At 41.2% G+C, this 22870-nt stretch overlaps 1 protein-coding gene across 7 annotated transcripts in view; it reads left to right on the top strand.

Moving 5' to 3' along the window:
- Positions 1-18914, top strand: part of OSBPL3 (oxysterol binding protein like 3) — a 183546-nt gene extending 164632 nt beyond the window's left edge. For 4 of the 7 annotated variants that reach the window (XM_033194114.1, XM_033194111.1, XM_033194113.1 and 1 more), the window contains 5 exons: positions 30-174; positions 5228-5372; positions 8530-8656; positions 10998-11120; positions 15157-18914. In XM_033194114.1, coding sequence (XP_033050005.1) covers positions 30-174; positions 5228-5372; positions 8530-8656; positions 10998-11120; positions 15157-15253 — 637 coding nt within the window. In that variant the 3' untranslated portion in view covers positions 15254-18914. Of the gene's footprint in view, positions 1-29; positions 175-4195; positions 4576-5227; positions 5373-8529; positions 8657-10997; positions 11121-15156 lie in introns of those variants that run through there. The other 3 variants (XM_033194110.1, XM_033194112.1, XM_033194116.1) reach the window with 3 other exon arrangements.
- The last annotated feature ends 3956 nt before the right edge of the window (positions 18915-22870 follow it).

Genomic DNA, 22870 nt, shown 5'->3' with positions numbered 1-22870 from the left:
TGGTACTTCTACTTTTTCCTTCTTTTTAGTTTTGGGGATCATTTTGAGTGGAACAAAGTGACCTCTTGCATCCATAACATCTTAAGCGGGCAGAGGTGGATTGAGCACTATGGAGAGATTGTCATCAAGAATCTGAATGATGATTCCTGCTACTGCAAAGTGAATTTTATAAAGGTAACTCCAGTGACTCTCTGAGCTCTGTCCCTGGAAAGGCTGTGGCAGAGCCAGGGCCCCAGAGCACAGGGCATTTGAGAGATATTTCACCTTCACCTTTATGCCAGCAGGCAAGCAATGCTGGAACTCCCTGGTCCCAGCTGCACCTCTGTCACCTAGACCAGGGCAGTGGCCCCTCCTGGGGGCCACTAGGGTCTGTCCTCAGTACAGCAGCCAGAGAGACCCTTTTAAAACATAAATCACCATGCTGCAGTGTGGATACACCTTGACAGCATTATGTTGAGTGAAATAAGTCAGCCCCAAAAGGACGAATATTACATGATTCCACTTCTGCAAGATTGCCAGAGGAATCCCGTTCACAGAGAAAGAAAGCAGAATGGTGGTCACCCGGGGCTGCAGGGGGGAGGAAGGGGGAATTAGTGTTGAATGGGTATAGAACTTCAGTTTGGGAATATGAAATCAAGTTCTAGAAATAGATAGTGGTGATGGTTGCACAGCATTCTGAATGTATTTAATGCCACTGAATTGTACCCTTAGAAATGGTTAAAATGGTCTATGTTACATTAGGTATGGTTTACCACAGGCTCTTTTTAAAAAAAAATCTCATGCTGTATCATTCCTTTGAGCAAAATCCCCCAACAGCTCCCATCTTTCTCAGAGTTGAAGCCTGCATCCTTATGGTGACCCGCCAGGCCCTGCACAGGCTACAGTCCCCGTCCCCACCCTTTCACACACATACTTGAACACTTGCAGATACACACACCACCTCCTTCCCCTCCAACCTGAACTTCTCTTTTTCCTCCCTCTTTTTTCCCCACTGTCCTCTGGCCACACCGGCCTTCTTTCTCTTTCTTCATTTCCTTCTGCTTGGGCAGCTGTCCCCAGATCTTTCCATCACTAGCCCTAGCCCCATCCTGTTATTCGCTGCCTATCCTGTCCCATTTTCTTCAGAGTGCTTGTCACCATCTGAAGTCAGCCTGCTTATCGTTGCTGTGTGTGTTTATTTTCTGCTCTCCATACCCTCCTCATCATCCTTGACTCCAGAAGAGCAAAACCTAGTCTATCTTGCTCACTTCTGTAGTCCTGATACCTGAAATGGTATCTGGCACACATGAGAGACTCATAAACATTCAGAGAAGAAATGGAAAGATTGGCCAGAGGCAAAAAGTATGGAGTCTCTTTATCATTTTAACAGCCTTGCTGGGCAACCCTCCCTGCTTTCTCTCCCTCCTAGATTCCTTCATGCTCTTAAAAATTGTATGTAGTTAAAACAGCTTTAAAACATGATCCTCCTCAAGGAATATTTGCATTTAACAAAGATGGAAATAATAAGCAGAGAGTTGAGGTTTTACTGTGGAACTTCGTGTAATGCCTCTCTGCACCACCTGTAACCTATAGGGAATACTTAGGAAGAGGTGGATTGGGGTCTTTATTATAACCTCAAACTGGTTTATAGAGCAACATAAAGCCCATAATGACCTTACATGTGGGACAAAATAAAAATGACCCTACCCTGAAAGTTTTGTCTGAGCTCTCTGCAAACAGAAACAAAAGGAAGCCTGAAGCAGGGATATATTACCTGTGTCCCACGTGAAAGCCACATTGCTCTCAACGTTTTCTCCAAGGAAACATGCTCCACTCCCGTATCTACCACCTACCTGGTTCTCATCCACTTACATGCAGAAAATGGGTTTTATAGTCATGAGAGATGAACACTGGGCATGTCTGGTGTTGAAAGAGATGCTGCAAGCAGATGCCACACTCGCCTGTGGAAGGTGACAGTGTCCCTTGGTGGCTTCCAGCAAATTCTCAGCACTGGATTTGTTGGCATATATCTCTAAGGGAAAATCTGACACCTGATTCAGAATAAAATTAAGAGCCCTGGTACCATGGCTCACACCTGTAATCCCAGCACTTTGGGAGGCTGAAGCAGGAGGCTCACTTGAGGCCTGAAATTTGAGACCAGTCTGGGCAAAATGACAAGACCCTATCTCTATAAAGAAATTTAAAAATTAACCAGACAGGGTGGCATGCACCTGTAGTCCCAGCTGCTGGAGAGGCTGAGGCAGAAGGAGCACTTGAGCTCAGAAATTTGAGACTGCAGCGAGCTATGACTTTACCACTGCACTCTACCCCGGGGAACACAGTAAGACCCTGTATTATCAAAAAATAAATAAACAAACTTAAGATCTTTTTGCTTTTCCCTCATTCTTACATGGCTGGAGAACTTAACTTTAAATTTCTAATTCAACTCTGAGACACTTCCGTGCGCCACCATTTTTACCGCAGCCTTGAAATGCAGAAGCTGAACGACCGGAATCTGACCTGAAAATGCCATTCAACATTATTGGTTTCCAAATATGGATTCTGTTTAAGCTGAAAATAGTACTAGGGTTTTTTGATTTATGGAGAAATGCCTTTGCCATTCTTTCATAGAAACTTTTAGGGCAGCCAGGTAATTTGGGGGGAAAAAAAAAAATCAACTCTAGGGCGCTAGAGCTCCCTCTGCTGGCTGCAGTGTGGAACTGTATAAAATCCTCTGGACTGGGCTGGCCTGAGCTGAGCTGAACTGAGCAGAATAGAGTGCAAGGTTGCCTCTCACCAATACATAGTGAGAATACCCACGCTACTCGCTTGATGTATAGAAACTGAATCTTTTCCTTTCTTGTTTTTGTTCTTTTTTTGTTTTGTTTTGATATGGAGTCTCATTCTCACCCAGTCTGAAGTGCAGTGGTGCAGTCTGAGCTCACAGCAACCTCCACCTCCCGAATTCAAGTGATTCTCGTGCCTCAGCCTCCCAAGTAGCTGGGATTACAGGCACCCACTACCACAGCCGGCTAATTTTTGTATTTTTAGTAGAGATGGGGTTTCACCATGTTGGAAAGGCTGGTCTCAAACTCCTGACCTCAAGTGATCCACCCACTTCGGCCTCCCAAACTGCTGGGATTACAGGCATGAGGCACTGATCCCAGCCGAGAACTGAGCCTTCTTTTACATTGTATGTAGCAAAGGAAGTAATGCAAATGTATCTTACACAAATATTAGTTGAGTTACAAACTACAGATCGTTAACCATTCATTTTTATTAAATAACTAAAGGTATGAGTTTTTTAAAGCCAAAGTCCAAGCATAAAAACAAATACATAGACCAATGGAACAAATAGAGAACTCAGAAGGAAATCCACACATTTATAATTAGTTGGTTTTTGACAAAGATGCCAGGAACTCACAATGGGTAAAGGACAGTCTCTTCAATAAATGGTGCTGGAAAACCTGAATATCCACATGCTGAAGAATGAAATTAGAACTTTATACTGTATACAAAAATCAACTGAAAAGGACTAAAGACTTACAGTAAGACCTGAAACTGTAGAACTACTAAAACAAAAACAAAAGGGGAAAAGCTCCATGACGTTGGTCAGGGCAGGTACTATTTTTGGATATGACCCCAAAAGCACAGCAGCAGCAAACATAGACAAATGGGATTATATCAAACTACACAGCAAAGGAGACAATCAATACAGTAAAGAAACAACCTATAGAACAGGAGAAAATATTTGTAAACTATACATCCCCTAAGAAGTTGATATAAAAAATGTATAGAGAGCTCAACAGCAAGAAAACAATCTGATTTAAAAATGGACAAAGGACCTGAAGAGACGTTTCTCAAAAGAAGACATGTAAGTGGCCAATAGATATATGAGGAAAAAATGATGAACATCAGTAATCATCAGGGAAATGCAAATTAAAACCACAGTGAGATATCATCTCATATCTGTTAGAATGGCTATTATCAAAAAGATGAAAAATAACATGTTCAGGAGGCTATGGAGAAGAGGAAACCCACACCATTCATGGAAATGTAAATTAGCACAGCTATTATGGAAAACAGAATGGAAGTTCCTAAAAAAAATTAGAAATGGAATTACCCTATGATCTAGCAATCCCACTACTGGGTGTATAGCCATAGGAAATGAAATCAGTACGTGAAAGAGATATCTGCATTTCCATGTTCATTGCAGCAATATTCATAATGGCCAAGATAGGGAAACAGCCTAAGTGTCCAACAATGGATGAATGGAGAAAGAAAATATGGTACATATAACATATAACAGTGAAATACTGTTCAGCCTTTAAAAAGAAGGAAACCCTGTCATTTATGACAACATAGATGAACCTGGAGGGTAAGTGAAATAAGCCAGACACAGATGCCACATAATCTTACTTACATTTGGAATCTAAAAGAGTCAGTCTCATAGAAGCAGAGAGTAGAATGATGGTTGACATGGGTTTGCCAGGGACAGAGGGGAGGATTGAGAAATGTTGGCCAAAGGATTCAAAATTTCAGACGGGAAGAATTAGTTCAAGAAATCTGTTGTACAACATGATCACTATAGTTAATAACAATGTGTTGTATACTTGAAAATTGCTGAGAGAGTTTTTGTTTTTGTTTTCGTTTTTTTTTTTTTTTTTTTTTTTTGAGATGGAGCTTCACTCTTGTTGCCCAGGCTAGAGTACAATGGCGCGATCTCGGCTCACCACAACCTCCACCTCCTGGGTTCAAATGATTCTCCTGCCTCAGCCTCTCGAGTAGCTGGGATTACAGGCATGTGCTACCACACCCAGCTAATTTTGTATTTTTAGTAGAGATGGAGTTTCTCCACGTTGGTCAGGCTGGTCTCGAACTCCCGACCTCAGGTGATCCACACGCCTTGGCCTCCAAAGTGCTGGGATTACAGGCGTGAGCCACCGTACCCGGCCACTGAGAGAGTTAAGTGTTATCATAAGTAAGTATGTAAGGTAATACATATGTTAATCAGCTTGATTTAGCCATTCCACGGGGTATACATGTTTCAAGACACTATGTTGTACATGATAAATACATAAATTTTTAATTTGTTGGTTAAAAAAACAGAACCCAGAGCTAGCAAACTAATATGTAGTATGGAACCACTCTTACAGTTCTTTCTCTAGCTTTTCCTTTTTTCTTTCTTTAATATCTGTAACAAGCTGATGCTAAAGGACTAAGCCAACAACTCTCATTTGAATCCTAGGCAAAATACTGGAGCACTAATGCCCATGAGATTGAAGGCACAGTGTTTGACAGGAGTGGAAACGCAGTTCATCGGCTGTTTGGGAAATGGCATGAAAGCATCTACTGCGGTGGCTCCTCCTCTTCTGCTTGTGTATGGAGAGCAAGTGAGTATCTGGGTTTGTGGACCCCAGGCTGCGAGGGGGTGGGTGAGTGGGCATGGCAAAAGAAACTACAGAGGACAGGAGCGGTGTCTGTTCAGCATCTCCAGCCTCTTCTGCTTTGAACTAGGTTAGAGGTGTTGGCCCTCTTCCTTCATCCAGTCTTCACCTACTTGTCATGCTTACTGATAGCAACACCTCTGTTGGGCTCCTGGGTCCCGGGTTCTTAACCCCAGAACAAGCATTGCTAATCCACGGGCATTCTCTGAGGGAATCTTGCAGTCCACATGTGTGACTATACTGGGTACTATGAAAGAATATCAGTGAGATGCAAGAAGGCATTCTACAGCAAGGACAAAGAGGAAAAGCAGTGACCCAGGAGACCTACAAAAGCTAGCTATCCCCAGGCTGACCTAACCCCAGAAGCCATCCTTATCACTCCTGTGATTCCAGAGGGTGCTGAGCTCTTGGAGCAGATACGGGCAGAAGAGCTAGGGAACCCCAGCTTTCATCAGCATGTCCCCACCACACTTTAACATCTTATTCCATCTTCTAAGTCCAAAAATTATGTTGTTTCCAAGTCACAGCCATATTGTAAACCATTGTTTGTTAGGATGCTTTAGGTCGGTAAAAAAACAAACAGAAAACCATTTGACTGGTGGCTTAAACTGTTAGGCTATGTGCTATTACGTAACAGTAAGTGAGGCGGTGGGTGGCCCCAGGGTTGTTACCTAGGCAACTTACCTGTGTCAAGGGCACACGGATCAGTCAGGATACATTCTGCCACTCCCAGTGTACTGTGGTGTTTCCCCTAATGGATGCAAAATGGTTGTTACCATTCAGTGTCATACCCCTGCATGACAGTGTACCAAGCACGTATTGAGAGGACAGAAGAGTTTTTCTCTCTTGTGCCTCTCTTTTCTCAGGAACATTTTCTAAGATTCCCCAGCAAATAGGACTTTACATCATGTCAGCCTGCAGTGGGTTCAGACCCATCCGTGAACCAGTCATGGGCAACAGGGTAGGCAAGAGAGATTTAGATGTCTTGGAGTAATCCCCAGTAAGGGAATAATGCCATTTGAACAGAATCAGTATTCTGTTAGCAAGCAAGAAAGAGAAATGATGGTCAAGTAGGCAGCCAGCAGTGGCTCTTTCGACGGGTAGCTGCCACATCTCCCACCGTTGCAGAGGTTGCCATGAAGTTAGAATGAACTGGCACCAGTGGAAGCCTTCCTAGCTTCAGAGGCACACATGAGATTTTGCAAATGGCACAATCTGTCTCCTTTGCTTAAAGTATGCATCACAGATGAGAACTACCATCCTGTCTCAATGTTAAAGTACCACCTTGATAAAGCGACACTGTTTAAATTTTTGTCACTGTCATTATTCCTTGACTTTATGTCTCTCTAATGGCAATGAGCATCTCTGGCCCATCTTTAAGAAAAAGCACTATCAGGCCGGGCGCGGTGGCTCAAGCCTGTAATCCCAGCACTTTGGGAGGCCGAGACGGGCGGATCACGAGGTCAGGAGATCGAGACCATCCTGGCGAACACAGTGAAACCCCGTCTCTACTAAAAAAAATACAAAAACTAGCCGGGCGAGGTGGCGGGCGCCTGTAGTCCCAGCTACTCGGGAGGCTGAGGCAGGAGAATGGCGTAAACCCGGGAGGCGGAGCTTGCAGTGAGCTGAGATCCGGCCACTGCACTCCAGCCTGGGCGACAGAGCGAGACTCCGCCTCAAAAAAAAAAAAAAAAAAAGAAAAAGCACTATCTTTACTCCCTGGTTACTGGGTTGCTGACCAAGACACCACAGGAAACTTTGCTACTATTTTTATGCTTAGGATACACAGAGAATTAGACTAATTACAAGGAGGACTTCTGAAGATTCAAAAAATTGGTCCCGGTTAGGCATGGTGGCTCACGCCTGTAATCCCAGCACTGTGGGAAGCCAAGGCGGCAGATTGCTTAAGGCCAGGAGTTCGAGACCGCTCTGGACAACATGGCGAAATCTCATCTCTACTAAAAATACAAAGATTAGCCAGGCATGGTGGTGTGCATCTACTGTAGTCCCAGCTACTTGGGAGGGTGAGGCATGAGAATCACTGAAACCCTGGAAGTAGAGGTTGCAGTGAGCCGAGATCCTGTCACTGTACGTCAACCTGGGTGGACTGAGACCCTTTAATTTAAAAGAAAAGGTCTGCATAAGAGTTCTTGGAAAGCGTTTCTCTTGTTATGTGTGAAGAGCTTAGACTATAAGTAGATCTTAGTAGTCTACATTGGATTTATACAATATATAAATTTGGGTATGTTTAGCTTGAAAAGCTGGAATTCCAGTTAGGGCAATGCACCTAATGGTTTAAAGATGTAAGATTGGGGGGATGGGGGGCCAGGAATGGAAGAAAAGAATAACACTTATTAACCACTTGCTATGTGTTCAGCACTGTTCTAGGTACTAAACAGAGTTTCAGTAGAATTTGACGTCACTTAAAAACAGATTCTCTAGGGTGAGAATCAGGAAAAATGGACCCAGAGCTTATATTAGTATGTTTATTTGTTATTTTTATTTTATTTTTGAGACAGAGTTTCTCTCTTGTCACCCAGGCTGGAATGCAGTGGTGTAATCTTGGCTCACTGCAACCTCTGCCTCCCAGGTTCAAGTGATTCTCCTGCCTCAGCCTCCCAAGTAGCTGGAATTACAGGTACCCGCCACCATGCCTGGCTGAGTTTTGTATTTTTAGTAGAGACAGTGTTTTGCCATGTTGGCCAGGCTGGTCTCAAACTCCTGACCTCAGGTGATCGGTCTGCCTTGGCCTCCCAAACTGCTGTGATTATAGGCATGAGCCACCACGCCCAGCCTAACATGTTTATTTTAAAATCAAATTATTTTCATAGCTTAAGCACTACAGAAACTTCACAGCATTGTATAAATTTGCCTTCTGAACACACTTAGGAGGCTACATCCCTTTAGACAGAAGAAAAATTATAGAAAAGAAAATGTATAGAGAAATGTTCAGTGCCTGTTCATTAGTCAGAATATTTTAACAGAAGTGGAAGGGAGCTGAGAGAGAAAATTTGTAGCGAGGCTGAGATGAAAAAGGTGAAGGAATTAAAATGTAACATAAGCGACATGCACGTTAGGGGTGAATGATTTATTTTCTTCTTAGATCCCATGCCGAAAGGCTATGAGCAATACTATGGCTTCACACAGTTTGCGCTGGAATTAAATGAAATGGATCTATCATCAAAGTCTTTATTACCACCTACTGACACGCGATTTAGGCCAGACCAGAGGTAAGGATTTTTTTAAAGATTTTTCTCTCCAGAGATGTAAAACGCTTTGCAAAAAGTCGTATTAGCAATCCTCGGGCCACCAGAGGCACCTGAGAAAGGTGGAAAATGTCATCAGGAGTTGAGAGGTGGAGACGCTTTAAACAATTGTGTCACGGAGGAGCTGGGGCCCAACTCGAATCCATGTGTGGCAGGACCTTTGTTATCCGTAAAGCCCCATTTCCATTGAAATGCCAAAAAAAGGTGTTTATTTTGAAGAGTTTGACTGCATGCAATCATCAAGAACTTAGTGTGTATTTGAGAGGGTGGAAACATCCAGCTCCCCGAGCCCTCAGATTTAAATGATTTTGGTGCACTGAGATCTAACTACTGATTTCTAGGTTGCTACTCACAGGGTGTGTGATATATGGTAGGTCTTTTCATCTTTCCCAGCCTCAGTTTCCTACTCTGTAAAATGGAAATAATAATGTCTCCCCTAAGGTCTTTCTAATTAAGACTGAAAATCTAGAAGCCCAAGGAAAGAAAAGATTGTTACATTTGGCTTTAATAAAAACAAACACCACTTTGGGATGCCGAAGCAGGTGGATCACTAGAAGTCAGGAGTTTGAGACCAGCCTGGCCAATATGATGAATCTCCGTCTCTACTAAAAATACAAAAATTAGCCAGGCACGGTGGCATGTGCTTGTAGTCCCAACTACTTGGGAGGCTGAGGCACGAGAATTGCTTGAATCTAAGAGGAGGAAGTTGCAGTGAGCCAGGACCACACCATTGCACTCCAGCCTGGGTGTCTCAATGAGACCCCGCCCCCCCCCAAAAGCAAACATAAGCCCTTGTTTTATTGTTTTTATTTATTTTGTGGCAAAATAAATAAAACTATATAAGGTCAAAAGATAAATGATAAACAGAGAAGTCCATATCTGCAACTCATATCATGAATTGCCTCTAGAAATCTAGTAATAGATCGGAGGTAAATTCATTTTGCAGGGGTTGAACACTCGTTAGCAAGCGCCTAAAAAAGGTGTGAAGCCATTTACATATGTCAGCTGTAACAGTAGGTCCCAAATGGGCCCATTCCCCTAATTTATTTTAAAGAAAGCCACACACAGAATGCTTCAAGCTATCTTGCTATGCACATTATGCTTGTACTGTTTCATGCAGTTTGTCTACTTTTTTAGGGAAGTCTTTTTTTGTATAAAATCTGTTACAATTGTGTTTCTTAAATCAAACCTAAGAATGGAGTTAATTTGAAATATACAGTATATATTAATAACGTATATGGTGTTTAAAGAATGGTAAGCATTGTTAATGTCTATAATGAACATTTTCAATTAAATTTATCTTAACCTTGTGTTAACAAAAAAAAAAGAAAAAATGGACATAGGAAAATGAACAGTCCACAAAACAGGAAATGCAGCTATCCCTTAAACATCTGAAAAGATTCTCAGCCTTAGTCATAATAAGAAAAATGCAAATTTAAAAATCATGTCGACATCCCATTTTTTTAACCTATCAGATTGACAAAAATTCAGAAGTTTTATACATTCTGAGGTGATGGGGAAAAAAGGGCACTCTCAGCATTGCTGATGGGAATATAAATTGCTGTAATCCCCACAAAGGGCCGTTCAGTTATATATAAATTACACCCCCTTTCACCCAGCAGTTTCACTTCTAGAAATTTCTCCTGCAGATTTTTCCTACTTACTCATGTAAAATGGTGGATATTCAAGGTCATTTATTGCGGCATTGTCACACTGAAAAATTGGGAACAATTCAAATGTCTATCCATAGGAAATTGTCTAAATTCAGATACATCCACACAACTGGATATGATGTGGCTATTAAAAAATGAAGATGTCTATGTATGTCCATGGAAAGATCTCTGAGATAGATTGTTAAATAGAAAGTAAACCAAAACAAAAAATCAAGGAATACATAGCATGCTACCATTTATATTTTTTAAATAGAGGGAAGGGTAAGAATATGTATTAATATTTGTTTATATACACATGAAGAATCTCTAGAAAGATGCAGAGGAAAATAATAAAGTAGGTTTTCTAGGGTAGTAGGGTGAAGGTGGTTGGAATTAGAGACCAGGAAGAAAGGAAGACTTTGCCCCAAATTCTTTTTTGTAGATATAATTTTTGAATTATGTAAATATCACCAATTCAAAAAATGTCTTCTCTGACTACTTCAAGATACTGATTAAAGGGTTGGGGGCAGGGTCTTAGGTATAGGAACGGATTTTGAATATCCAGTTGTGGACATATACAAGTTGAGTAGTAATGATTGTTTTGTTTTCTTGAATTCATATCCTTTCATTTTTTTTTTTCCTCAATGCCTCAGGTTTCTAGAAGAAGGGAACTTAGAAGAAGCTGAAATACAAAAGCAGAGGATTGAACAACTACAGAGAGAAAGGCGGCGAGTCTTAGAAGAAAATCACGTGGAGCACCAGCCTCGGTTTTTCAGGTTCGTGCCCAGATTGAGTAGGTTTTTGGTTGATAGGTGGTGCCAGCACGTTATGTTGCTGGTTCACAGCAAGTAAAGAGCACTGTCCCCAGATGAGAGCATTCTCCAGGCTTTTCCTGTTTCCGCCTGGGGGAACTGGTCCTCTGTGCCAGGCTCTTCCCTGGCACTTGCCTTCAGGGCCTCCCTCTTTCTGACTTCAGGCAGAACGAGGGCCTGTGTTTTTGCATTCCTTGAGCTTTCCCAGTGCCTCAACCAGTGAGTTTGCAGAGGAGGTCCTCAGTCAGGGAGCCTGCCAGAGCTAGGTGCCAGTGCCAGGTCAGCTTATTAAATTCACAGCTAAGGTTGGTCACCCCCATAGGCACATTTTACACCATGACAGAGATCATTCACAATCACTCCACAGTTAAGCAGTATGGAAATTCCAAGCAGTCTGTTTTCTTGCATTGTAGAAGTTCCAATACACTTGGGCTTGCATTTACTGTTATCTTTAAAATAACTTGTCAAGAAGGTCTTGTTAAAATAGATTTAATTTTTTTTTTTTTTTGAATACAGAATCTTGCTCTGTTGCCCAGGCTGGAGTGCAGTGGTGCCATCTTGGCTCACTGCAGCCTCCACCTCCTGGGTACAAGCCATTCTCCTGCCTCAACCTCCCGAGTAGCTGGGACAACAGGTGCATGCCACCATGCCCGGCTAATTTTTGTATTTTTAGTAGAGACGGGTTTCACCATGTTGGCCAAAATGGTCTCAATCTCCTGACCTCGTGATCCACCCGTCTCGGCCTCCCAAAGTGCTGGGATTACAGGTGTGAGCCACCGCGCCCGGCCAATAGATTTAAATTTTTAAAGGAGGCATGAGAGATCTTCAACCCTTCACCTCCCCATCTCCTCCTATAACTGAGCAGAAGAGAAAGCCTAAGGCAGGGAGGGGATCTGTTGAAGGAGTTGGTATAATACCCCGGAATGGGGCCTGACTCTCCTCACTACGAGGCCAGGGCCTATATCATTTTAGTTTTTCTGTTTGTTCTTTTTTTAAAAAAGTTAAATAGGCATTATGTAAAAAAGCAGCAAGTTCCTGCTCTGCTCCATCTACCCAAGTCCTTCCAGGGCCACCAGTGTCTTTTCATTGTTTGAGGATGTTTTTTGTGTTTTTGTTTGTTTTTAGTGGACAACAGAAGTACTTTTATGAAGATTTAGTTATTAATAACAGCAGCAGTAATAAAATATGTATTCCAAAACATCAAAATAGTAACAAATAAGGTTTTGTCTCGAAGAATATGATGCTCTTTTCCCTAAAGTTGATGTAGATTCTACTAGATCCCTTCTGATCATTTCCACAAATTCACCATATCAGTGATTGAAAATCAACTGGCCAAAATTTCATCCTGAAATATTCAGGCTTCATTTAAACATTTAAAGAATAAGATGGAAATGTTACATTCTTTTTTGAAAAAGGCAAGAAATAGAAAAATGGATAGATTAACAGACTGCTCAGTTGATTTACTGATCAGTTAATAAACACAATACACCCTTAAATAGGTTGGTTCTTTTTCTTCCATACGTTGTCCATTTTCATTAAAAAAAAAACTACAATTATAAAGATGTTCATTACAGTACTTTTTAGGATCATTAAAAATGATAGATAACTAAACTGTCTCAAGGACTAGTTAAGGAGATTCACCAACTGGATCCAACATGAGACATTAAGGATGACCTTAGGAAGCCTGTGGAGCTCTGCTGGAAACACATTACCATGTAAATGCAAGATACAGAATATGATTGTGCTGTCATTGCAATCAGGAAGGAATTAGGTCTGGAATGAAAAAGGGCAGCCACTTCCGCTGGGCAGCCGTCGCTCTCTTTCTGACTGTCTATAAAATTATCATCGTATTAGATGGGGCAATATTTTTAAATTGGAGAAGGAGCAAGAGCTGTTCAGCAGTAGCAGTCCTCCATGGGACTGTTCATATTAGAAACCTGGCAAAGAGATTTTGGAGAGGAATATGGGGACTTGGATGTTGTCATTAACACTTACTGAGGAACAACAACAAAATCACTGAAAATTCTAAGTGGAAACTGTAGCTCAAACCAAACTGAGCCTCTTTGTTTTAAAATGGTGAACTGTCTGATACACAGATTGACTCATTTTTAAACACATAGTGTTACTGGAATAGGGAAACAAGTGTGATAAAAATCTACATTCCTGAGAGTGTGGGAAAACAGGCACGCTCCACTTTGCTTCTAAAGCATATAGTAATATCAGTCAGAATCACAAATGCACATACTCTTTGACCCAGCCATGCTAATTACAGGAATTGTTAACGTAACTATACGCACACACATATACAAAATAACATGTACTGAGCTAGAGTTTGGAAATAACCTAAGCATCAGTAGGGTACCTGTTAGGTAAATTGTGGTCCATCCATACAATGGAATATCATACAACTGTATAAAAAGAAAATGAGGAATCCTTTATTGCTGGAGTCACCAAACTTTTCCTATAAAGAGCAAATGATAAATATTGTTGGTTTTGCGGGCCATCAGGTTCAATTCATTTAGTAGCAATTATGCAGCCCCGCTGTTCAGCATTGAAAGCAGCCATAAACAGTATTTAAACAAATGGCCATGGCCATGTTCCAATAAAACAGATTTCAGAGATATGCAGAAGGCTGGATTCGACCCTTGGGCCATAGTTTGCTGACCCTTGCCTTATTGTACTAATCGGAAATGATCTCTAATATATTTCATTATGTCAAAGCTGAAAGAGTAGAACAGTGTCTGGTGCAACATTATGTCAGAATGAGAGGGGATAGAGTACGTGCTCACACACACACGCACACACACGCATGGAATTTCCCTGAAAGAATGAAGCCGATAACATCACTACCTCTGAGGAGAAGAATCAGGAGGCTGGCAGAGAAGGGGAAGATAAAAACTTGAAGCTCTATACCCTTTTGTGCCCTTTGAAATTTGATCTGTGTCATATATTCTCTATTCAAAGAATAAAAAATCAGGACTAATCTTTCCAGACTCTCTTATGGCTTCCAATTACTTTTTTTTTTTTTTTGAGATGGAGTCTCGCTTTTGTTGCCCAGGCTGGAGTGCAGTGCTGTGATCTCAGCTCACTGCAACCTCCGCCTTCTGGTTTCAAGCGATTCTCCTGCCTCAGCCTCTCGAGCAGCTGGGATTACAGGTGTCTGCCACCATGCCCAGCTAATTTTTTGTATTTTTAGTAGGGACGGGGTTTCGCCATGTTGGTCAAGCTGGTCTTGAACTCCGGACCTTGTGATGTGCCCGCTTCGGCCTCCCAGAGTACTGAGATTACAGACATGAGCCACCACACCCAGCCTCCTTTAAAAATAAATAAATAAATGTTAACCACTTCCTACGCACAACCTGGTTGATGTGTAGCTTTTGTGCAGTCATTCCCAAGGTGCTGACAGTCATACAAGTCATGTTTTGTATATGACAGACTCTCCCTGCATCCTCCTTCTGCCAGAAGCACCACTTTTCATAGCCTCTAAGTTTGAGAAGTTAAAGTTAAGAGTAACAAAATGGGCTGGCGTGGTGGCTCATGCCTGTAATCCCAGCACTTTGGGAGTCCGAGGCGGGTGGATGACCTGAGGTCAGGAATTCGAGACCAGCCTGGCCAACATAGTGAAACCATGTCTCTACTAAAAATACAAAAGTCAATCGGGCGTGGTTGCACGTGGCTGTAGTCCCAGCTACTCAGGAGGCTGAGGCAGGAGAATCGATTGAACCTGGGAAGCAGAGGTTGCAGTGAGCTGAGATCATGCCACTACACTCCAGCCTGGATGACAGAGCGGGACTCCATCTCAAAAAAAAAAAAAAAAAAAAAAAAAGTAACAAAATTATTTCTGGATTTCTAATTCCCAGAATTCCCAGTCCCAACACTCTGGGACGCTGAATGCGTGTGCGAATGAGGATGGGGAAAGCAGGGCGGTTAGGAAGGAAAAAGACTTGAGAATATGACGCTGGTTTCAAGAGTCTGCAAGAAATTGTTTCTTCTTTCACAGGAAATCCGATGATGACTCGTGGTTGAGCAACGGTACCTATTTGGAACTTAGAAAAGATCTTGGTTTTTCCAAACTGGACCATCCTGTCTTATGGTGAAAAAGTAAAGAAGAAAGATAACATTAGTGTATTTCTCCTGTGCTTGCTTTCTGAAGCGGCACAAACCTGTGTTTATGTATTTAAACCATACTCTAGGATGATCACTTATGCTTAGCTTAGCATTGTAACTCATTAATTCTGTATTTTCCTCAGTGCATTTCTTTACAATTTCAAATGTTACCCTGATTGTTTATATGAATGTAGAACACCTTGACATTTCTTTTTATATATAAACTATTTAATAAAAATGAAAGATTGAATGTTCATGTGTGGGTTAAAAAAAGAGGCTTTAACACTAATTTTCCAAAGTTTAGGAAAGATTCCAATTAAATTTATGCCTTATAAAATTATGTTGTAGGAAAAAAAAATCAACCTCTCCCAGGTGCATTAAGAAGTGAGAATACCCAGGGTTACTCACCCACTCGTAAGCTACCCAAGTTTAATTTGGTAGCTGAGATATCTTTTTGCCTCAGACAGCTCTTGAATTGCTCATACAGAACAATTCTGCTGGTGCTGGAGTCTGAAGAATATCTTCATTTGCATTTTAGTGGTTAGGGAGAGGATATAAGATTAATGGAATGTATATTTTTATATAAGATGAATATGGCACCTTCTTGAAAAGGAAGCAGTTGAACTTGTTTCTCCCTATAGTTCTATTGCCTTGTATGCAAAATTGTACCCTCTTGCTCAGAGAAATTCATTAATAAGAGGAAAAATTCCAATTAATTAAATATCACAGTAGCATCCCAGAGAGACAGTAGGAAATTTCTCCTTAGTGAGAGCTGAGTCCTTGAGAAGTTAAGAGACTGTTTCCTGCTTCCCAGCCCACCCCTACTTTTTTGACCCTCTGTTTGATCACCTCCCTTATGAGTATGGAATGTCCCAGTTTAATATAAAACATACAGTTTATTCCACACAGCAGTTTGACTTTGTAAAAGTTTAGTAAAGTAACTGATTGTTTTGGATAACTCAACATGTTTTTCTTAAATGCTGTTTTAGTATTTTCTACCTCTTAATAAGCACCATATTTTAGATCTTGTATACAAAGTTTGCCATCTGCCTTATAGACAAATGTAGAGAATTGATGTTCTTGCTTTGTGTTGTGTTCTGGTAAAGCTTTAAGTAAGTATCTTACCCCTTTCTTATACTTTCTTGTTATCCATATCATTCTTTTGTGAGTTTTGCAGCAGTCTTGAATAATACAGATTATAACTACTGAAAGGGGAACCTTTGCCTTTTTAAATGTGTTATTTCACATTACAATAATATGTGTAGTAGTTGAGTTGTGTTATCAAAGCAATTCCAACTTCTGCCCAGATGACATTAAAACCAAAGCCTGATTGTTAAGCCTTTTATTCTAAAGTCCATAGCAATCCTATGGAATATCAAGTATAATGATGTAGTAAAAAGATTTCTCCAGAAAACACTTTTAGATACTTAAAGAAATTCAGAGCATATCGAGTGTTATGAATGAAGACTAAAATAATTACAGGAAGAGAATGCATGATTTTTTGTTGTCATACCAAATAACCAGTTGGACAATATTGCATTTTCAAAATGGAGAGTTATTTAAAGTGGATCTGTAGCCTTCTGGAATCTGCACGTGACTGGCATTTTAAAACAACTCATTAAATATGGGATTCATTTTATCGAGATGCCAAGATGAACACAATGTGAATATCATTTCCATTTCTAAGCAGTTGAATGACACAGTCAGATTCTTTGGTGTGTGCTTTGTTCTTTCCATTTCAAGCATTTATCCAAATTCTGCTCACAGGCATGAGGAAGCAGGCTGTAGATTTAAGGGCACTCAAGGGGAAAACAAATGTAGTTTCCACAGTGTGAGGGTAAATGTAGAATCTTAGTAATATTGGCTGTTAAACTGGCCTGCTCCAGAGACTGGCTCAAAAAAGAAAGAAGCAACGAAAACAAAATTACAGGCTGAATGGATGTAGCACTGTCATGCAGCATTTGGAAATTCCTTAATTATCCTAATGTTGTTATTTCACTTGCCCTCATGCTTTATTTTAGAGTCCCAAGGACAACTGGAAGAAACATCACCTCTGTAGTCATCTTATTTGAGCTGGGGGTGGGAATGAATTAAAATATGATACAGAATTATATGCAGATTTTAAAATCTAGTCAGTACTAGCATCTATAAAGGGCTTTTCTGAAATTTAAACAGCTTAGTGATGCATCATGATACTATAAGCTTAAAACTATCTTGAGGGGCAAATGACTTCTTTTTTCCTTCTGTCTCTTTTCTCAAAAGCATCTTTACCCCGAATGTTGTGTCTGTAGGACATTTTATAGTTTTAAGAGGAAGAAAACAGAAACGTGGCATCATTTGGGAAGAACCAAGGTAGAATTTAATTTTCTGGACTTTAAATTTCCTGGTTAAATAATACTAATCACTGTACCATTTGAGTTACATGTTTTAACCTCTTTTTTCCCCCCCGTAATTATTCCATCCAAAAGTTCTGGTGAATTACACAGAAATTCTTGGAAATGGGACTTTGTGCAGGTAACCACCCTGCACTTCAGGTGATGTTCCTGTCACAGCTGTTGACTACCCCGTGCTGCAGGAAATCCATTCAGAAATGAGCTAACAGTCTCAGTGTAGCAGGAGAGCCAATCAGTTCCCTCCCCAGGCCCCAAAGCACCCCAAGGCTGGTATTCCTTTGAGTCAAAGGTATTAGTAATAAAAGCCTCAATGCAGCTTCTCCATGCAGTTCCTCTCCTAGAAGCCAGGTGGATTCTGGTCCTAACTAAAGAGATGGGAGTTCGCTTGAGGGCAAGAAGTACCCAGGATGCCCAAACAGCCGCACAGGTATCCTGTGCTTCCTGTGAGACTTCTGGGGGAAGTATACAAACTAATTTTTTTAAAAATGTTTACTTCACTTACGCTGCTGCTTTTCTCATATTCTGCTTTTAATTACTTGCAGTAAGTCATTTGCTTGGGCTTCAAGCACTGTCCCCCATCTGCATCTTCCAGATTTATCATGAGTGGTCTTGTTCTACTGTTAAAGATGTCAAGCCTAAAAATAAAAATAATAAAGTTTTTATTTGGCTGTTGAACCTTGATGTAGCCCCTACTACATACACTACAAGTTATGCCTTCTGGCTACCACAGAACCTCTGCAGACGTTTTGGTTATGAGTAGAAGCAATAAGAAGTTGTCCTTATAGTCTTAGGAATAATGGTTCCAATGTATTGGCATAATTTGTTTGAATGTCTTTAATTTTGATATTAACACCGGCATAAATCTATTTTTGCTACCAGATGATAGCTATTTTTATTTGCTCTATTTTCCTCTGCATTGTACTAATCTGTTACTCAGTCTTCATTTTTCTATGTTGGAAACCTGTGTCATGTAAATATCTGCAAATCATGACGGTCTAAAGTGCAAACCATTTTCAGAGACTTTGGTTTGGGGAAATACAGTGATCAGAAGTGGCTAATTTATTTTGTTTCTGATTATTTTATCCAGAGGATACTTTTTTAATAGATATTTGTAAATCTTCCACTTAACCACTGAAAATTATTTTGTTTGAATCCCACCCTTCCATCCGTACCTCTGTGCCTCCCCAAAAAGCTCCTATTAATTTGCTTATCCCCCTCATGTAGCTAGTTGAATGTGAATAAATAACATGGAAAAGAGGCCACTTTTGTCTTTGTTTTTCCAGGTTAATGGGAAGGTTATTTGGCTGCTAAAAGGGAACAGAACAGGACCCTTGCCTGAACTCTTTGGAGGAGGAACACATCGAGTTACTGCAAGTGATGGGGGTTAGAGATAAGAATATCCTGGGACACAAAACACTTGGAACCCATAGAGTCACTATACCTTTCCCCTAACATTCCTTTCCACAATTGTAGATCGCCCTGAGCCCATGGAAGAGAGAACCGAGGCAACTGGAGCCCCAGACAGGACACCTCCAGCCCCAGGCGCCCCTCTGTCGATTCCAGAGTGCTATGAAAATATTATAGTTGATTCTTGAGCAACCCAGGGCTGGGGTGCCAATACCCCATGCAGTTAAAATCCACATATAATTTGACTCCCCCAAATCTTACCTACTAATAGCCCACTGTTGACCAGAAGCCTTCCCAACAACACAGATAATTAACACATCTGTTGTATGATATATGTAATATAGACTGTATTCTTATAACAAATTAACCTAGAGAAAAGAAAATGTTATGAAGAAAATCATTAGGAAGGGAAAATACATATACTGTTAGTAAGTGGAATAAAGGTCACAATAAAGGTCTTTGTCTTCATTGTCTTCACGTTGAGTAGGCTGAGGAGAAGGAGGAGGAGGGGGGTTACTCTTACTGTTTCAGGGGTGGCACAGGCAGGAGAAAATCTGAGTATAATTGAACCCACACAGCTCAAACCCGTGTTGTTCATAAGGGAGGAGACCACCCCTCATATTGTCTTATGCCCAATTTCTGCCTCCAAAGAAAGAAGAAGCAAAAACTAGAAAGCAGAAATGAAATCCACAGGCAGACAGCCTGGCGTGCGCCCTGGGCCTGGTAGTTAAAGATCGACCCCTGACCTCACTGCTTGTGTTTTCTGTAGATTCCAGACACTGTATGGGAAAGCACTGTGAACATCCCTGTCCTCTTCTGTTCCGTTCTGGTTATTGCTGCATGCAGCCCCCAGTCACGTACCCACTACTTGCTCAATTGATCTCAATCCTCTCACGCGGACCCCCTTAGAGTTGTAAGCCCTTAAAAGGGACAGGAATTGCTCACTCGGGGAGCTCAGTTTTGTAAGTCTGCTTGATGCTCCTGGCCGAATAAAGCCCCTCTTTCCTCAACTCGGTATCTGAGGGGTTTTGTCTGCGGCTTGTCCTGCTACATTTCTTGGTTCCCTAATGGGCAAGTGAGGTGATTAGCAGAGGTTGAGGCAGCCCCCTAAGTGGGGCCTATGCTGTGGAGCATCCCTGCAGGGCACTCCAGCCGGCTTTAGTGGCGCAAATCCTGAGAGCACTCCTGGGTGGACAACTGCCCTGGTGGAACACCTCGCCACAGCAGCTCACGGTAGGGCCCATGGAGGATTAACACAGCGGCTGAACACCAGAAAGGAATTGGCGCTTGGAGTCCAGACATCTGCAACACGGTAAGACCAGTCTTGGAACTTGCCCACTCCATCTGAGTGGAAGCCTGGCCTGATCACCCACGGCATGCCTTGATCGGCGCCTTGGTTTTGGTTTTGATTTTGACTAGATTGGCACTGTTTTGGTTTAGATTTCGGCATTGACTTTTGGATTTGAACTGTTTGGCTTTGATTTTGGTTCTGACTTGGCTCAAATTGCTTGATGAATGAGTAACTCCTTATCCGACTTTGGTTTTAGTGTGAATTGCTTGGGGAGTGAGTGACTTTTTGCCCTCTCTTCCCTTTCCTCTTTGTGGTAAGAGTGTTGTTTTGTCTCCTGAGAGAGGAAAATGAGTAAAACACAAGGTAAGTCTACCCCATTAGGAGCTATGTTCAAGAATTTCAAGAAAGGATTCAGTGGGAACTATGGAATCGCTATGACACCTGGAAAGCTTCAGGCTTTGTGTAAGATAGATTGGCCAGCATTAGAGGTGGAATGGCCGTCAGAAGGAAGCCTAGACAGGTCCCTAGTTTCAAAGGTATGGCACAAAGTAACTGGGAAATCAGGACACCCAGATCAGTTTCCATACATAGATACTTGGTTGCAGCTAGTTTTAGACCACCCACAGTGGTTAAGAGGACAGGCAGCAGTAGTACTAGTGGCAAACGGACAGACAGCCAAGGAAGAAAGAGGAGCTCCACTTCCGCCGGTCCCTCCCTTAGGGGAAGAGGAAGGAGAGAGGAGAAAAGCAGTAGTAGCAGCTGGCAGAGGCAAGGAAAGACCAGCAGAGAGAGGAAAAGAGGCAAAGGGGGAAAGAGAGAGAGGAAAAGAGGCAAAGAGAGAAAAGAAGAGAGAGGAAGAGACAAAGAAGGAGTCAAAGAGAAAGAGAGAGGCAGAGAGAGAGGAAGAGACAGAGATAGAAGAAAGAGAAAGAGAGATATACAAGTAGTTAAGAAAAAAACAGTGTATGCTATTTCTTTAAAAGCCAAAGTAAATTTAGAACCTATAATTGATAATTAAAGGTCTTCTCCGTGACCATATAACACTCCACTTTGTTGTCAGCATAAATAACGGCGTAGCCCGATAGCACTGAGGCCACTGACAACCCATAGCCTTCCTATCAAAATTCCTTAACCCAGTAACCCGGGATGGCCCAAATACATTCAATCTGTAGCGGCAACAGCTTTGCTAACAGAAAAAAGTAGAAAAATAACTTTGAAAGGAAACCTCACTGTAAGCACACCTCACCAGTTCAGAACTAAGTTAAAAAAAGAGAGAGAGAAAAGGGGGGCAGAATTTATGTGAAAAGAACGTTATATAGTAAATTCTTGTCCTAAAATAAATTAACTGGTTGTTTAAAGAAAGGGATGTTTGCAATAAGTCAGAAAGTTGAGACATGTCGAAGAATTGTCTGTGAAAGTCGTGAAGCAAGAAAAAAAAAATGTGTGTTATAAAAAAGGAATTTCTCCGGGCGCGGTGGCTCAAGCCTGTAATCCCAGCACTTTGGGAGGCCGAGACGGGCGGATCACGAGGTCAGGAGATCGAGACCATCCTGGCTAACATGGTGAAACCCCGTCTCTACTAAAAAAAAAAAAAAAATACAAAAAACTAGCCGGGCGAGGTGGAGGGCGCCTGTAGTCCCAGCTACTCGGGAGGCTGAGGCAGGAGAATGGCGTAAACCCAGGAGGCGGAGCTTGCAGTGAGCTGAGATCCGGCCACTGCACTCCAGCCTGGGCGACAGAGTGAGACTCCGTCTCAAAAAAAAAAAAAAAGGAATTTATGCAAGAAATGTTGTATAATTTAAAAGTAATTAGGCCTCCTGAAGGTAAAACTATTGAAGAAACAGTTTATATGCAAGGTATATAAGAAAAGTAAAATATACTTTTAGTAAAAGGATTGTAAGGAGGCATAAAAGTGTGGATTTTTACCTACATTAGAAGGTTAAAAAATTTTTGAAGGTTTAAGCAAGTTTTAAAACGTTAACTATAAAGAAAATTCTGTGTGTAAACATGAGCTAAAGTTAAAGGGGTATCATCCAGTTTCTCTGTGAACTGGACATTAAAGTTAAAACACAACAGGGTTTTTTTTTAAAGCACTAACCTGCTCTTTTACAAAAATTATAAAAGGCTAAAAAGAGTCTATAAAAATCTTACCTTATGGTCAGACATTAAAAATTAAATAAATATGTCTACAAAGTTTCATTAAAACTAAGTTTAACATTAATAATACAGTAATATAAAGGTGAAATTTAGCTTATCTGGTATAAAAGTCATACAGAAAGCATTGTCAAATATAAAATGGTGTTTGGCTTTCTTTGGTCTAAAAACTAATAAAAATAGTTGCTAAAGGAAATTTCTCAGTAAGGTGACACCAACGTACTATAAAGTCCGCTGCTGATGTCCCCACATTTAAAACAAAAGGTCAATTTCTTAGAAATGATATACTTGGTTTATCTTGCACTTTCCTTTCCCTCAAAACTAAAAGTCTTTTAGCACATGTACCACCCCTACAATTTCTG

The sequence above is a fragment of the Trachypithecus francoisi genome, unplaced genomic scaffold (genome assembly GCF_009764315.1).
Source record: "Trachypithecus francoisi isolate TF-2019V2 unplaced genomic scaffold, Tfra_2.0 Lachesis_group4, whole genome shotgun sequence".
In the NCBI taxonomy this organism is placed as follows: domain Eukaryota; kingdom Metazoa; phylum Chordata; class Mammalia; order Primates; family Cercopithecidae; genus Trachypithecus; species Trachypithecus francoisi.
Note: the sequence above shows the minus strand (reverse complement) of the source record. Positions and strands in the feature narration are given on the sequence as shown.